Genomic DNA, 15,663 nt, shown 5'->3' on the forward strand with positions numbered 1-15,663 from the left:
CACAGCATCACCCACCTCTTACTTCCGCGGAGGAGGAGGGCAAAGAACTTATAGCCAGGTTCCAAGTCCGGCGGCTTCAGCGGTCATACTCATCGCCATGGGAGAACTCGGGCACCTGCGCCGCAACTCCAGAATGAACGACTTGTAATTTGGTCACGCGGACGGACTGTTCACAGGGCTCGAGCATCCCAGTCGAGCAACAGGGTTTTGCTGTCGATCTTTCTGCTTACGCCCCTCTTGTGCAAGTGTTGGAAGATATCCGAGAGCCATTGCCTGGAAAGCTCTCTTCCATGGGTGCCAGGATCGAATTTCAGACGAAAGGCTCGCACAGCCAAGTGGCCCCCGTCATCCAAGAACAGCTGGTTGTTGATCCATTTCTTAACGAAAGTCCGGTGGCAAGGAGCATCGGTACCGAAGATCATCCTGCCTGTATTGCGGCTGGCTCCGAGGTGAACTACTTCTTCTTCGTAGTCGAAGCCAATCTCGAACCGTTGTGCTAATCTGTTCTTTGAGTTGGGTTCGCAGTGGACCTTGAAGTCTACCAGGTTGTATCGGTCCTCTCTTACAGACGTGGATATGGCCCACACGTTTTGAGACATTGAATCTTTCGGCATATGGTTGTCGTACCGAAACACAAAGGTGTTCTGGAAGAAGACGTCCTGGACCATCTCGCCCCATACGCGGCAGACCTTACGAAGACCGAGAATCTCAGGAATACTCGTGTGGGGCCTAGCATCCTTGTCCCAGTCCCTGCCGACACCCCTAATGTGGGTACGATTGATTGGAAGTACGAACCTGCAGCGGAAGGCCTTAGGAAGGTCGTCTAAACGCGTATCATCCAGCGCCATGAGGACAGGACCCTCGAACAAGCCAAGATGCTTGAAAATCTTGTTCAGCAATTCCTGTGGCAGATCGAATATACCCTTCGCAACCATTCCTCCATACACGCGGCTTTCCGAGATATATGGCGGTGCATCGCAGTACAATGGCAATGGCTCATTGCCATAGCGGTCGGTCGTGAGCAAGTTTTCTTCACCAGGCGGAAGAGTGTAGAAGCTGTCAATGCCGCTTGCGGCACACTCCGAACGCGAAGGCCAGCCGGGGATCTTGCCTTCGAGATAACCCCAGTGGGGGAAAAGGCAGTCGTAGTCGCCTGTTAGTCCAGGACCGCCGACAGCGAAGGGTCCATATAGCTTGCCCCACCATGGTGCTTCTCGGTAGAAAGGAAAGAGCTCTTCGGATTTCTGGTACATTGCGTCAATCTCAAGCGATCGTTGAGGAGACGTCAAGAGCATCAAGAGCATGAGCTGCGCGAGTGTAAACCCGGGCTTGGTGTTTTCATCGCTAGAGGCAGCATCCCACGTCTTACGCAAGTACGTGTCTGGTGTGGACATCTCCCTAACGAACCAGGAGACATCCTCGGCGCCCATGGACGTAAGCCGCAAACCTGGGAAGCGGTTGTACACTTCTGCGACCTCGCGTCTACCATCGTCTGTATCTCGCCAGATGCGGAAGGCGTCGTCCAACTCTTTCTCGTTCGCTAGCCACGCGTTGTAGGTCATCGCATGCTGCCCATCTCTCCAGACGCGTTCGTCTGGTATTGTAGTAGGGCGGGGAGGCTTGCGCGGGGTCGCGGTGTCCGGCTCGTTCGGGTCGACATGAGACGCTGGATCTGTTAGCGACATATCGGTCTTGACCGGAGACAACTTACGGGGCAGCATGGATCGGGAACCACGCTCGCGAGCCGCGAGCCTAACATACTCCAGAAGGCTGCTCATCGTTGCGTTTGGCTTGAGTCCGGGGAAGCTGTTGAACTGTCTCGTTCGCGAAGGACGGGCAGCAACCAGGCTCAGGGAGATGGGTGCTTGATGATCGGACGTCTGTGGCGTGGGAGTTGCAAGCAGTCAATCCCTTCGGCGATCCGGAGAGTAGCAGAGTTGCGGCCGTAAAGCGATCGTATGCTGTACGAGTTGCCTGGTGGCTGTCCGTGCGATGGAGATAGCCGGCTGTCACGACGACCTGGGCTTTGAAACCCGGCGGCGGGACACGAGGAGGTTTGCTGTGGTCTTCCCGGCGTCAGATGCTCTCCTGGGTGGCCTTCTCGGTGTCCGAGGTGTTCCTGAGTGTGCTCTGAGAGCCGTCAGGAGTGCTTCCCGAAGAGGGTGTGCCTGGTGTCGCAGTCGTCCTAGATCTGGGTCGGCGAGGAGGAGTAACCGCAGAAGTTACAGGCGGCGCCGTTATCGTTGCCAGTGTCTTCGCAAGCCCGGCGCAGGTGTGCGAGCCGATGAAGAGAATTGTTGTCGTGGCTGTCGCCGTCTTTAGTTGTGGCTAAGATCGCGTTGGTCGAACAAGGCTGCGGAGGTGGCCGATGGCGCGGAGGTGCTTATGGACGTCTCGAATTTGTCGCACTTGTGCTGGTCACAATCTACGTGCAGAGAGCTGTCGGCGCAGTGTCTGAAAAGGAGGGCGTGGTTGTGGGTGGCTGTCGTGTGGTGAAGCTATCAAGAGTTCGGAGGCGGAAGTCGTTGTGAGAGACGGACGCAGACAAACATCGAACTTAGAAGCGCCACGCTAGAACGTCATTGCAAAGTTCAGATGAGGACGACGGGTTTTCAGAATCATCGAGGCAACGCAGCCTGTGTACAGCGACTACGCCAGCGACACAGATTATCAGTCGAATATTAGGCGCGAGGCTTGCAACCCGGCCCCTGGTTTCTTCTACATCACGCACGCACGATCGATCTGGAAATAAGACTGGCGGAAGAGTGCTTCTTCTGACTAAATGCAGCATATTATGATACACGCCTATGCGCCGTCCAGCATCCGACGTGTCTTCCAAGCTGTTGCATTGCCGTCAGGTTTGGCAAATACCAAGTCTATATACCCTGAAGACCATCGCGTCACATGTACCCTATATCTTCTCCTCCGACATGGTCTCTCCCTATTTTAGGGACAGGATGAAGGGGTCTCCGGGAGGAGTCTTGCTTGAGAGCCACTCTGGGTGCTCGAGTAGGATGAAGAATGTTTGGATCATTACCTCGCTCCATCCTTTGGGGAGAATCCACCATGACTCTTCATGACCACCAGTAAACTGTATACCCCGAATGGCAAGACGATTGGGTGTTTGGACGAAGGTGATGTCAGGGTCCCTGGCCAAGAGCCCTGCATCTTCATCGTTTATGGTCGGCATTTGCTTCTTCTTGCTGAGAGCCAAGTCTATACCTGTTGTCGCACACTCGATGCCAGCCTCATGGTCCGTTACTACGCCTCCCATGTGCCAATTGTTGCGATATTGAACCTTGATTGATGCGCCGCGCTTGACGAGTTTGGGTTCGATCTGGCAGGGGAGAAACCACATAGGCTTTATGCCAAGGTTAACTGGCTGGCCGTGCTGAAACACCATGGGGCTCTTATAGAAGGCTTCGAGCATGCAACGCGCAAAGAGCCTGTCGACATTGCGAATCTCCAAGACCTTGCGCACCACCTCCAAGCCAAGGGGTCGGACCACCGGTGGGGTGTAGCTCTGGCTTCCTTTGTCTTCAGTCCAGTGTACCTCGCAAGCTGTCAAGCCAAGGAATGCGGGATCGTCGAAAGGGGAAAATCCGCGGTATTTCAGAACAAGCACACCATGGATGTAGTTGGCACGATGGTACTTGAGGATCTGAATCAATGTCTCCTCTGGCAGTCTCGAGGAGAAGAACTGGAACGCGGAAGCGACCTCTCCGTCGGTATCTGGCGTCATCGCGTTCGATCTGGGAGCCCCGAGGTGCTGGGCGCGTTCAGGGTGTTGCCGGCGGCTCTGGTGCGGTCGTCGTGGACTGGGCGGAGGCTCGTGGGTTATCGGCGGGCTCGACGTGGAGATGGCGATGGATCTGCAGGAGGGGGACTGTGTCGCAGATGTCTACTGGCCGTTGAAAAGGTGGTGGTGCGGTTGTCGTGTACAGGAGTCGAGTGCGGGGTGTGCTGATCTGCCTGAGCGCCGACGGGTGCGGTACACAGCGCCGATGACGCCTTGCTTGCGAAGAGCTCAACGGCTGCGCTTATGATCTGAGAAGAAGAGCGGGGGACACCGAGGATCGTTTCGTGTGTTGTGGGTGGCGCGCAGATCGTGGTGCGGTTGTCGAGAAAAGTGAGACGCAGACGCACTGGACGAACAACACTGCTACGCCCGAATTTAAGGCCCGAGCGCTATCTCCTGACGATGCCGTCGGTACAGACGACTTCAGTGTTCTCAGGGATTCGTATGAGATATGATGCGGGCATTTAGACGCACGTCGGGCAGGTGTCATGATACATCAACGTCGATACCTGGAGGGTCGAGAAAGACATCTACAGCAGAAGTGGCTTGTATCACAAAAGGTTCATGGCAATGTTTTTAAAGAAGGATAATGGGAGGACATGTCTTCATATTGCTTGGTTTATCTGATACCAAGCGGCCAGCTCCTCTATCGACAAGATGTCTTCTGTCGAGGGCCAGCAACCACAAACGCCGACGCTAAATGCTCATCAACCCGGAGACCATACAAAGCTCCTTCATTTACCCGGGTACTGCTCCATCGCACCCTGGGTCGTCGCCGCCATGGTCAGCGTGCCGTTGCCCAACTGTCCAACACCCCAGAACTTCTGGGACGCTGGCTGGCCCAAGTGGACCGGGAAAGTACCCGAGAAGATCTCGCCCTCGTCCTCCTCCTGGACGACACTGAGAGGTGCCTCCCGAGCGATGACGTACTCGGCCATCTCAATCCTGGAACCGAAGTTCGCAGGGTTGCCGCCGACGGCTCGCACCATCTGATATAGTCCTTTGAAGCCCGCAACTGTGCTCGGGCTGCACTGCTGGAAAGCCGCCCAGCGGAACTGACCGTCCGGCTGCTTCGTGTAGACGCGCTTGCCGTCTTCCTTGGCATCCTTGAGGGCGTCGCTGTTCTTGACGCACTGTAACATGTTAGTCAGTCACTAAGTGATATGGAGAGGGGTGATTACTTACACCAGTCCTGGCACCGTACGACCAGTACGTATTGGTCGCGTTGACCACGCAAGCCTGATAGTAATCCCACACACCCGACGTAGGCGCCGGGGGAGCAGGCTGTTGACCAGTGGGCGGCGGCACGCGAGGACGCAGAGATCCGGTGGTCTCGAAGAAGGAGGAAGGGGGGAACGCGGCAGGACCGAATTCGGCCAGCTCTCGATCCACCATCTCTTTACGTGCGGCGAGACCAAGCGCGTTGATACGGGGGGCGGTTCTCGCTTTCTCACGGGCGTCGGCGAGGAAGCGCTCTTCGTCCTCGGCGAGGCGCTCGAGCATGGAGCGGTCGAGATCGTGGCGGGCAAGGAACTCGTCTGACTGGGAGAGAGCAAAACGCATTGTGATGATGATGTGAGAGTGTCGTTGCTAAGGAAGGGAAGAGGGACAGAGTTGTTGTGCCTTTTGAGCTTGCGCCAAGACTTTGAGCGTGCTAGCGTAGTCAGCCAACGGTCACCCAGGCAATGCTCGATGAGGAATGAGGAAGTGACGGTGAGAGCGGCGGCTTCCGAGCCTCTACCGTTCGGCAGAAGCTTCCAGACACGAGCAGGGTCGTTCTCAGACTTTTCCGAGTAACAATTCGGGGAAAGGAGATCACTTGCGGAATCTTGGATCACGGCGCAATACGATGAACGGCTCTGGTTATCCAGAGGCGTCATTTTGCAGCCGTACGGATATCATGAAGGAAGAGGACATACTGCCTGACTGCAGCTCATGCATTGTTCTAATCTACACCGGCGTCTTCACACCCCTAATCCTGCTCCATGGTGTTCTTGAGCCAGGTTGCCTGCGCCAACAACCAACCTGGAGCTGGCGCAATGAACAGCAACCTAGAAGGATATTTGAAGTCGACCGTGACTTCCCCAACGTCACGCAATCCGCTGAGAGCACGAACTTCAGGGGCAGTGCGAAAAACATGGTCCCAAGATGTCTGTCCTCCTTGTTGTCTAGGGTGGTAGACGTGCCACTCGAACGCGCGGGCAGAGATTAGCACGCGTAGTCTCCTAATCTTCAAGTGATGTTGGGAGAAGTCAACGCTTGACCGCGGGAGATGGTTCATGCCGAAGCTCGAGACGCATATCTCAACGTCGTGGATGAGGGTCTGGAGATCTGGATGGACGCCGCTTAGCCACTTCTGGCCGAAGGACAAGTCGAAGCGGTTCTTTCCAAAGAAGGCCTCTCGCACGATTGGAAGCAGCCGCTTCACTACCAAGCCTATACTCAAGATCTCGAGCATTGGCATGAGAACTCTTGCCTTGGGAGGCGCAGTCTGTGTTGAGAGGATGCGGGGGTGTGCCCGCAATACAGGCTCCTCCCTCCGAGACCTTGTCAAGCTTGGCGATAGCCTGTCCTCCTCCACCAGGACGTATCCGAATATTGTGAGGAGAATCTCGGTGGGCAAAGCCAGAAGCCCGCGAGGAGGTTGGTTTGGGCCTGCGGCCGTCCGCGGGGAGGTACTCGCGGCGACGACGTCGGCACTGCTGAGCTGCTTCGCAGCGGCAGGAGGGATCGAGGAGGAGGACGGCATCTTCTGTGATGCAGACAAGGGCGGGGAAGTCGAGGTGCGCCAAAGACGTACTGCGATCGGGAGAGGAAGTGTGGAGAGATAGCTTTCCGCCAAGATACTCGATCAGGCGCCGCAGCCGGACTCGAGGATGGTGTCGAATGTGTGGTAGGAGAGCAGAAGCTAGAGGAAGAGAGATTGTGGGTGATGTTGAAAGGATTGGAGAAGTTGGCGAAGAAGCTGCGACTGAAGTTTTCGCGGGCAGCTTTCACAACAACGAACGGCCGCACCAATTTAAGGGTCACTCTTAGCGCCCGGATAGAGCCCGGCCTCAGACGCTTGCAAAGCTACGCAATCACTTGAAGACGTGAGAGAAGAATCTCGGGCTCAAGGTAAATTGAAGTACCCGGCATATCACTTCATTCTCCAAGAAGCTCATCCCATTCGATGTGGGAGGATGCACATTCCACAACAAGACAGCATCTGTCTCCGTAGATCCGGCACTCCTGCTGGTCATCATTTAGCAACAGTCACTCTCATATCACGATTGGATTGCATAGAAGTCTCCATCTACGCTTAGTCAAAGACAAAGCGTTGAGGCAGATCACAAAGCCAAGAGGTCATACATATGGTTCTATTACAAGATACGGTCTATCTGCATCAGAACGTCGAGAGAGCGCGACACGGTCAGTTGCTCCCGATACCAAGCGGGTGCTCAAGGCTCGTCCGGTTCATCTGGGTTCTTCCAGTCGAGCCGCCTCAAACGTTCCAGTTTCTTTGCCTTGGAGATCTTGGTTGAGGAATCTGCAGGATCCATACCGTAGGACTCGAGTTCGGAGTCTAGTTCTGACCAAGGCCTCCTCACCAGGGTGTCGCTGCTCAATGGGTGTAGAGCTAGAGCTGGGTAGGCATGCGGCTGATCGTGCCTGCCGCGCCTACCTTTGGGCTTTGCCAGGCACTGCTGCAGCCGTGCAGTCTCGGGCGCTCCAAGTGCGAAAGGGGCCTGTACTACCAAGTGGTCTACTCCGCGAAGACGACTGAGAAGGTCGAGTTCAGGCATTTGGAGAAACCTCTGTCGCCCTTCGGCAGGCGTAAGAGATTGTATGCCATAAGGGACTCGCACTTTGATTGTTACTGACCGCAGTGTGTGGCTCTTTCCAATTTCCCTAATCATGTTCTCGGTATTTATCCTCCTCTTCTCCCGGTAGGTTACCATGCCCAAGCCCAAGTAGAGGGATATTTCGACATGCGTTAGCGACTCTTGGTATAGTATAGGTACACTCCTGATCCATCGAATAGGATTCCGTTGAAGAGCATTTCGGTAAAGGATGTTGCCGCAGGTCAGGTCAAAGGTGTTATGTCCAAAGAACACGTCGAAAGCGAAGCGGCGGAGTCGTAGATTCGTCGCAGCTACGGCCAAAATGTCTCGTAGGGGTGGCAGGCGGAGGTCATTGTGCATGGGTTGTCCTGAAGTCGCGACTTGAAGTACGGGTTCTCCAGTCGGGTGGTACGACTCGCTGATGCGGATCGCTTGGCCTGGGAACACCAAAAGATCCCTCAAGATCTCTAGCATTATCTCATTGGGTATCCTATCGATGTTGGAGCCAGGCCCGGCATGTGCGTTGTTTGGGGTCGAGATCGCGTTGCTGGTCGTCGACAAAATTTGGGAAGAGGTAGTGTGAGAAGTAGTAAGAGGTCGAGGTGCGGGGCATACGTCCAACAGAAAGTGCATGTCCGCCGCTGGCACAGACATGCCGACCCGTGGATCGATCACCGTTGGATTGATGGTGAACCTTGGCTGCTCGTGCTAGTTGCTGTCAGTAAGACGTAGGAGGCCGACCATGCTGTTGACTTACAATCTGAGTATCTTCAAGGAGATCTGAGGCAGACGCATCCGAGAACTGGACCCAAGGCATACCTTCTGTATAACCTTGCTGCTGAGGCTCATCCAAGTCGCAAACGTCATCATCCTCTGGATCCGACAGGTCGTCGCCTCGGTAGCCCGCGAGTAGCCCTCCGTATCGTTCCTGGAACTCTTCGGGAAAGGAGTACGGCGTGAGCGGTGATAGCCAGGTAAACTCGGGGTCGTCCGTCGTCAAGCCCACCTCAGGGAAGGGGAAGGCGGGGAGATCTGGCGGCGCGTCGGGAAGATCTTCGACAGTAGGCGTTGAGACCGGGGTTGCAGCAGTTGATGTCCAGCTAGGCAACATGGTCGTCGGACTGCCATCGCGTGGAGTCAGGAGGTCGCCGACCGCCTCATGCTCACACGAGGGGTTGACTGTTGTCAGGATCTGCGCTTTTTGTAAGCTGGTGGACTTCTGATTTTACAAGGCTTGACCGACCTGGACCGACTCAGTGAGAGACGTGGAAGCTGTGGGAGCGATCACAGTAGTACCTACTGGACGGGATCCTAAAGGCACTGGCGCCATCGCGGTAATCTACGACTTGTTAGTTGCGACGTTCACGTCCGTCGCGGAGGATTGCATACCGTGGCTGTAGAGTTGAAGATCGCGGCTTCGTCCGTAAACGACACCGGGCCTCGCTGCGAAACCGGGTAGAGATGGTGGCCAGTAGGGAGAAGACAGGCTGCAGCGAAGAGCAGCAGCAGTAGCGGCAAGTACCTGCCGACCGCCGCCTTGCCCAGGGCCAGGCGTCCTGGGCCGTACATGGTTGACTGAAAAAAATGTTGGTAAGTCAAACGTCGCATGAGAAGCGCTGGCTGATGTCGACCTACCTGAGTCTGAGTCTGTTCGATGGAAATATCTTCAGATATGGGTGTCGCGAAGGGGGGATGGTAGAGGAGTGGGGTTGCAAAGGCGAAAACACCTTCAGTGCGTGAGCGCATCAGACACGTGCATTTTCACTTTTCGGTGACGCGATGCATGAACGCCAAAAGGTCGCCTCCCTGAAGAAGACCCTGGGATGCGAGTAGTGAGTCACGGCGCACCGAGATTAGGTCCAGCGATTTCGGAACGATGGAATATTTGTCTATGTGTAGATGATCTTCCATCTGCGTCCCAGAACCGGCATCACAGAGGATTAACGTCCGGGCCAACCTTCGACAGACCCATTTCAAAGTACAGATGTACCGTGACCTGCTTTACTCCTCGTTCTATGTGAACAGGTATTCTGATCTAGGAACTGTCGCACGTCAAAGTGCGCATCTCACGTCGTCCTTTACATGTCACAGACACCGCATCCGGGTAAATCTAATGAAAAAGGTTGGCACACGAAAGAAAGAAGTGTTGTCATTATCCATGGTTGCTACAGAGTCTAGAAGGGGAGTTGCTATTACCGAAAGAGTAAAATCAAAGCCCACTGCGAGATAGGGATGCAGTTTGCAAAGCTGCCTCAAGAGTGGTCCGACATCTTCGATCGATATCGGGCAGCTCATTAAGATGCCTAACCGCGTTGCGTTCGTACAAGTGCTTGCGATCATCCCGTAACAGCACTAGGAAGTTGCTAAGGCCACCAGGACCTTAAACGCCTCTGTACTCCCAAACAGGAAATTATATGCCCAGTAGACGTCGTTCTTCACTGCCATTGCAGGGAGAAGCAAGCCGATCTTCGGAACAGGGGTACGCCGCGTGCCTCGACGAGTGAGGGCTTACTTTAGTGGCTAGGTAGAGGACGTGCGTAGACTTTGCCTGGCCACGCGACATCGACTTTCCAGACTCATATTTTGGGCAGGTCACCGCAAGATTGGACTCGCTTCTCAAACAGACGACGGCGATTACCTTCACGCCTTTGAACGTACGCAGGATAGCCCATTTGGTAACCACGCCTGTCTGCGAGCACTTCGTGCATTTACCGCGTAACTCTGCGATTAGCGGGGTATACGACCAGCATCGCACGAACAGCTGCGTCGGAGATACTCTGATATCTAGCGACCAGCCCTGAGATAAACAAGAAGATACGGTACGGCAAATACTCGCTCATTTGAGATGCGACACTAATGCCCAGCCAGTTGCAACACGTACGCCCGCAGCAGCCACCATCACACACCTCCTCCGCAACACCATGGCCGAGGAACCCTCCAGATTGGCGTCACGTCAAGACCTGTTGGTCCAAGAGCACTTTACCGCCGAAAAGTTCGACCATTTCCTCCCGGGTGCGCCACACGAGGGTGACTTCCGTGCAGAAGCGCTGAAGCCGGAGTCACGACTAGGTGCCTTTCTCCACGACATGCATTCTCACAGGGGCAAGGGAATGAAAATCACGGCCACTGAAATGATCACTCTTACACTCCTGCTGTCTAAGTCTCGGAAGGCGACCAAAGCGGAGATATTCCAACGTGCTACCGAACTGCTCAACTTTCAACGAGGTTATTTCCGAACCCAAATAGCAATGGAGGCTTACTCCAATGATATCATCACGGAGATGGATGCGTACTTGCTTGAAGAGCGTTCCCGATACGAAGTCAAGTTCCCGTCCGAGAGCCATGATCAGCTGCGACCTGAGCCAAGCATCCACGGCAAGAAAAACAACGAAACCCTCTGGCCAGTCTGGGCACGCGGAGTTGGCGCTGAGATGACAGAAGAGGAGAAGGATCCAAAGGACGAGACGCGCTACAACTACGATTATGGCTCATTCGATGTTGATTGGGCTGATCAATTCGATATTGAGATGAATAGTCGCATGGAGGCAGGAACAGGACCGGCTCACTGCGTCTATATACTACCCCCGGGTATGGAGAACGAAGTCTTTGCGTCCTTCCAAAATACACAGCTTAAGCAACCCAACTCGAACCTCGACACAGGATCTTCAGACACTGCACGCGATTACTTCAGCTCGCTTCCAGCAGAACTCAAGAACAAAGTCGTTCGACTGGTGCTGAAATTCCCGACCAAAGTCAGGATTGCAGCCACCACTTTCACCAATGAAGACTGGACAGAAGAGCAGTGGGATCAATATCTGAGCCCGTCGGAGATCATGCCATATTCTACATACAAGTTCTCGTCACATGTGAAGGTGCCGAGGTCCATGGTTCCTTTCAACGCCGCCGCAGTCCCGGGACCTCATTACTACTGGACAATGGAGCCTCCTGAAATTATGCTAGCACTTTTGGCAGTCAACAAAGAGATGCACAAAATTAGCAAACCCGTGTTCTACGGCGAAAACTACTTTGAGATCAAGGATGGCATTTTGGGTCTTCCCCAACATAACTTTCAGGAAGGAAGTTCCATAAATGGCACCCAGCTAGCGCATCGCTTCCTTGAGCTCATGAGTTGGCCGAAGGCTCACGATGGTACTTCTCGATACGGTCCCCGCCCGCTGGAGTTGATGCGCAAGATCAATGTTGATATGGAGCTTTACCCAAATGGTTGCGGCGAGATTCCCGGACAGTACGCATGGCATTTCGAGCGCATAATCAACACCTTGATTACGATCCCCCGTCTCCAGAAGCTCGTCATCAACGTCCGCATGGGGTTGTTGGACGTTCTCGGAAATATCTCGCCAAACAAGGAGAAGATCAACCCGTTCACCAGCCCAGAAGCGTGGCCAGGATGGCGCAAGCTACCTTGGGCAGCATCCGCAATTCCTGTTGAGAACGGAGAAGATGGGAAGTCAGCGGCCGGACTCAAGGTCTTCGTCCCCGAAAACCGCAGTGTGGAGAAATGGCTTCAAAAGCTCATCGACATGCCTGATGAGGCGCTAGCAAAGATCATTTACGTCATACCCGAGGATTGGTCTACAGCGGAGTGTCCTTCAGTGCTGATTACTCAGGGCTTACAGAAAGCTGACCAACGCTGGAGGAAGGCCTTCAAGGACGACAAGGTCATGGAAGGAGACGAGAGCACTGAGCATGGAACCGACGGTACTGAAGAAGCTGAGGCTGTGGTCAGCGTGGCATAGTGAGTCTAGGAGCGAACACGAGCAACGAAGGGAGGATTGGTGAAAAATTCTAGGACCAAATCTGTAGATAGCGGCAAAGGGATACACAACTACTGAAGCTAGTTGTTGAGTACATCGATCGGAGAATATAGGCTAGCAACAGCCTCGTAGTCAACTTGTTAGCTGGTATTGGACCCTGTAATTCAACCTCACCCTCGCCGTGCAGCCTCTCAGTGCAGGTATGTCGCGGCTGGACCGCCCAAACTGCGCAGCAGGCGCGCGTTGCCCCTGCCATCTTCTTCGAAATGTGCCGCCACTCTTGTGCGTTTCGCTGACTGGGCGTTCGCGGTCGATGTTGCTGACGGTTTCCACGCCCGGGACCGCGGTTGCACAAGGAGCCGGTGTTCTGCCGGTGGGGACGTGCGTCTCTGGACATTCGGACATTGCGAAACACCGTAAGCCATTGTTCAGATGCCGCGTGCACACTATCAGCCGGACAACGTGTTCGCTTCGTACAGAGCTTTCCGCGTTGCGATGTCCGAAAATTGATTGTTCTCTAGCGAAGGAGAGGCGAGGCTGAGCCATGGCCTGAACAACCCAACAGGTGCCCGCATAATACACCTCCAGCTGCATGCCGTCTGACGACCGTGAAATCGATGTTTCAAGGCCGCACATTCAAGAAGCAGTGACAACCTTGCGAAGATCATCGGCCTAGACAAAGAAGTTTGCGCCAAGATTGGAAGATTGCTATTCGGCCATACGTTGCGGAAAGTCTGTCCAAAATCCAGAAAGGCCTCATTGTTGTACGAAGACGATGATAGCGCGCGGAAAGCTGCGTCGGCCTTGGTGAACGAGACAGCTGCGGACGGCTCTCCAATTTCGTGTCGTTTTATCGCGGCCTACAATCTATCGCTCGTGAAATCCTGCTCAACCAGTATGATGCGCGAGCGATGCGCTACGCTGGCATCTCATCTCGTCCTGGTGGGCCTCGGGGGTGTGGGTAGACAAAGTACCTAGTAAGACCGGCACTAGTACAACGTACGACCCGGAAACCAAGCTTCCGGTACGACATCTGTAGGAACAATCAGGCCTACCCAGGTATATAATTGTTAGAAATGTTTCAAACATAATAGGACAACGGTCGACATCGAATACTGCACCCGACGCCTGGATCCAAACCTCATGGCCTATCTTATTGCTGGGTTAGTGACAATAGCGTCGCTATTCATTGCTTCCCAACTATGGCATTTCACCAACAACTATCGGGCAGCTCGCGCGACTGGACTACCTATCATCTTATGTCCTTATGACCCCGATAGCGTAAGTTACCGATCCTCCTCTTGCAATATGTACTTGAAGCAACCTGCATACCCTTGCCCGTCTCTTCAGACGCAACTATTCGAAACTAATCATACTTTCAGGCGTTCTGGTCCATATTCTGCGTCCCTCTACGCCCCATTCTTCGCTCTGTCCTTCCCAAATCTATATTCGCTACCGTAGAACTTAGCATCTGGGGCTGGGAATTCCGGGAGAAAGCAGCGATCCACGAGAAGCTGGGACCTGTCTTCGTCGTTGTTACTACGGGACTCAATCGGCTTGTTTGTGCGGACCCGTCCATGGCCCATACCATCATGTCTAGAAGGAGAGACTTTGTTCATCCAGACATTACCACCGAGACCATGGGGTTCTTGGGTCCAAACATTGTAACTGTAAGTGGATTGCTCACGCTGTTTATCGTGACTGACGCATCTGTCCAAGGCCAAAGATGAGTCCTGGTCCCGCCAGCGCCGTATCGTCGCCCCGGCTCTGAACGAACGCATTAGCCCAGAAGTGTGGAGAGTGAGCGTAGAACAAGCATCCTCCATGGCAGACCTCTTACCCTCAGTCTCCCCACCTGATGCTGCCAAGGGACCCGCCAAGATAGTTCTTGGTCTTCGTACGATTGCGATGAACGTTCTCGGTCGAATCGCGTATGGGCATGACAAACCATTCGCTTTATCTCAACCGTCGATCAAAGCATCCGCAGACATCTCATACGTAGATGCTATTGCTTTGGTCACTGACAAGCTCATCTACGCTGCATTTCTTCCTGCCAGCTTTCTAGGCTTGCCCTTCATGCCGCAAATATCGCAGCGATTAGGTACAGCGCTGAAGCGATTGCCAGGGCTAACACAAGACATGCTCAATCAAGAGCGCCAGAACAGTGCTTCTACATCGCCGCATGTCACGCAGACCACCGAAAGCCCGAACAACAGTCGAGGCACCATCATGGAGGAACTTGTCCGCCTTTCAGACCAGGAGAAGATCCGGACAGACGCTTCAACACCTGAGTCGTTGGACAAGGTTACCAAGAAGTTTCTCACCGAGGAAGAAATCGCAGGAAACCTCTTCATCTTCACCGCTGCTGGCTTTGACACGACCGCAAACACAATGTCCTACGCCGTCGCGCTGCTCGCAGTGTATCCGGAGTGGCAAGCCTGGATCCAGACCGAGATCGATACTGTGCTTGGGGGACCTGACATGTCGCCAATAGACTATGCAAGTGCATTCCCGAAACTTGTTCGCTGTTTAGCTGTTATGGTAAGCTATCCAATATCGACATACTGCCATCCTCGAACGGCATCCTTCAAGGACGGCTAGCTGTCTAGCCTCTACTCCATTTGAAGCTCGGTACTGACGGTTCCACAATGTAGCTCGAGACCCTGCGCCTCTACCCGCCCGTAACTCTCCTCATGCGATCCATAACCACGAGTCAGAACCTTGCCTTCGCAGACACGTCATTCCAGATCGCGGCTCCGTCCACCATCTACGTCAACACAACGGCACTGCATACTTCACGCTCAACATGGGGCTCTGATGCCCTGTCCTTCAACCCCGCACGCTGGCTACAACCCGACACACCAGAGCCCACGCTCATCACACCTGCGCAAGGAACCTTTATGCCGTGGTCTGTCGGTCCGCGTGTATGCCCTGGGCAGAAGATGTCGCAGGTAGAATTTGTAGCGGTTATTGCGACGCTGTTTCGTAGATGTAGTGCGCTACCAGTTGTCCGTGAGGGGGAAAGTACAGAATTGGCGAGACAGCGCTTGCTCCATTTGTTACAAGACAGTCAGCCGGTGTTGACGCTGCAGATTAATAAGCCTGAGGACGTTCATATACATTGGGCTAAGCGATGAGTAGCTTAGTGGTGGTACGTCGAGCAGAAGACGAGATGCAGTGTATGAGCAAGATACATGATGTATTGGTATTCGTTGTAAATAGTACCGAAGTAGACTTCTCTTACTTAACTTCGCACTAGATTGGG

The 15,663-nt window shown here is 54.1% G+C and overlaps 7 protein-coding genes across 7 annotated transcripts; 2 read left to right on the top strand and 5 right to left on the bottom strand.

The window, feature by feature from the left end:
- Nucleotides 1-170: 170 nt before the first annotated feature.
- On the bottom strand, nt 171-1,778 carry J4E93_001506 (uncharacterized protein; the record flags this gene model as incomplete). The annotated part of the gene is made up of 1 exon (XM_049339457.1): nt 171-1,778. One exon carries the CDS (start codon nt 1,776-1,778, stop codon nt 171-173), a length of 1,608 nt encoding a protein of 535 aa, XP_049203414.1.
- A 1,163-nt stretch (nt 1,779-2,941) lies between these two features.
- On the bottom strand, nt 2,942-3,742 carry J4E93_001507 (uncharacterized protein; the record flags this gene model as incomplete). Its single annotated transcript, XM_049339458.1, has 1 exon — nt 2,942-3,742. One exon carries the CDS (start codon nt 3,740-3,742, stop codon nt 2,942-2,944), a length of 801 nt encoding a protein of 266 aa, XP_049203415.1.
- Nucleotides 3,743-4,533: 791 nt separating this feature from the next.
- On the bottom strand, nt 4,534-5,362 carry J4E93_001508 (uncharacterized protein; the record flags this gene model as incomplete). Its single annotated transcript, XM_049339459.1, has 2 exons — nt 4,534-4,932; nt 4,985-5,362. The coding sequence occupies 2 exons, from the start codon at nt 5,360-5,362 to the stop codon at nt 4,534-4,536; spliced, it is 777 nt and encodes a 258-aa protein (XP_049203416.1).
- A 409-nt stretch (nt 5,363-5,771) lies between these two features.
- Nucleotides 5,772-6,548, bottom strand: J4E93_001509 (uncharacterized protein; the record flags this gene model as incomplete). The annotated part of the gene is made up of 1 exon (XM_049339460.1): nt 5,772-6,548. One exon carries the CDS (start codon nt 6,546-6,548, stop codon nt 5,772-5,774), a length of 777 nt encoding a protein of 258 aa, XP_049203417.1.
- Nucleotides 6,549-7,239: 691 nt separating this feature from the next.
- J4E93_001510 (uncharacterized protein) lies at nt 7,240-8,734 on the bottom strand (the record flags this gene model as incomplete). Its single annotated transcript, XM_049339461.1, has 2 exons — nt 7,240-8,331; nt 8,381-8,734. 2 exons carry the CDS (start codon nt 8,732-8,734, stop codon nt 7,240-7,242), a joined length of 1,446 nt encoding a protein of 481 aa, XP_049203418.1.
- Nucleotides 8,735-10,544: 1,810 nt separating this feature from the next.
- Nucleotides 10,545-12,380, top strand: J4E93_001511 (uncharacterized protein; the record flags this gene model as incomplete). Its single annotated transcript, XM_049339462.1, has 1 exon — nt 10,545-12,380. The coding sequence occupies one exon, from the start codon at nt 10,545-10,547 to the stop codon at nt 12,378-12,380; it is 1,836 nt and encodes a 611-aa protein (XP_049203419.1).
- A 1,658-nt stretch (nt 12,381-14,038) lies between these two features.
- On the top strand, nt 14,039-14,999 carry J4E93_001512 (uncharacterized protein; the record flags this gene model as incomplete). Its single annotated transcript, XM_049339463.1, has 2 exons — nt 14,039-14,068; nt 14,118-14,999. 2 exons carry the CDS (start codon nt 14,039-14,041, stop codon nt 14,997-14,999), a joined length of 912 nt encoding a protein of 303 aa, XP_049203420.1.
- Nucleotides 15,000-15,663: the final 664 nt, after the last annotated feature.

Source organism: Alternaria ventricosa (assembly GCF_023758065.1).
Source record: "Alternaria ventricosa strain BMP 2768 chromosome Unknown scaffold_2, whole genome shotgun sequence".
NCBI classification, from domain to species: domain Eukaryota; kingdom Fungi; phylum Ascomycota; class Dothideomycetes; order Pleosporales; family Pleosporaceae; genus Alternaria; species Alternaria ventricosa.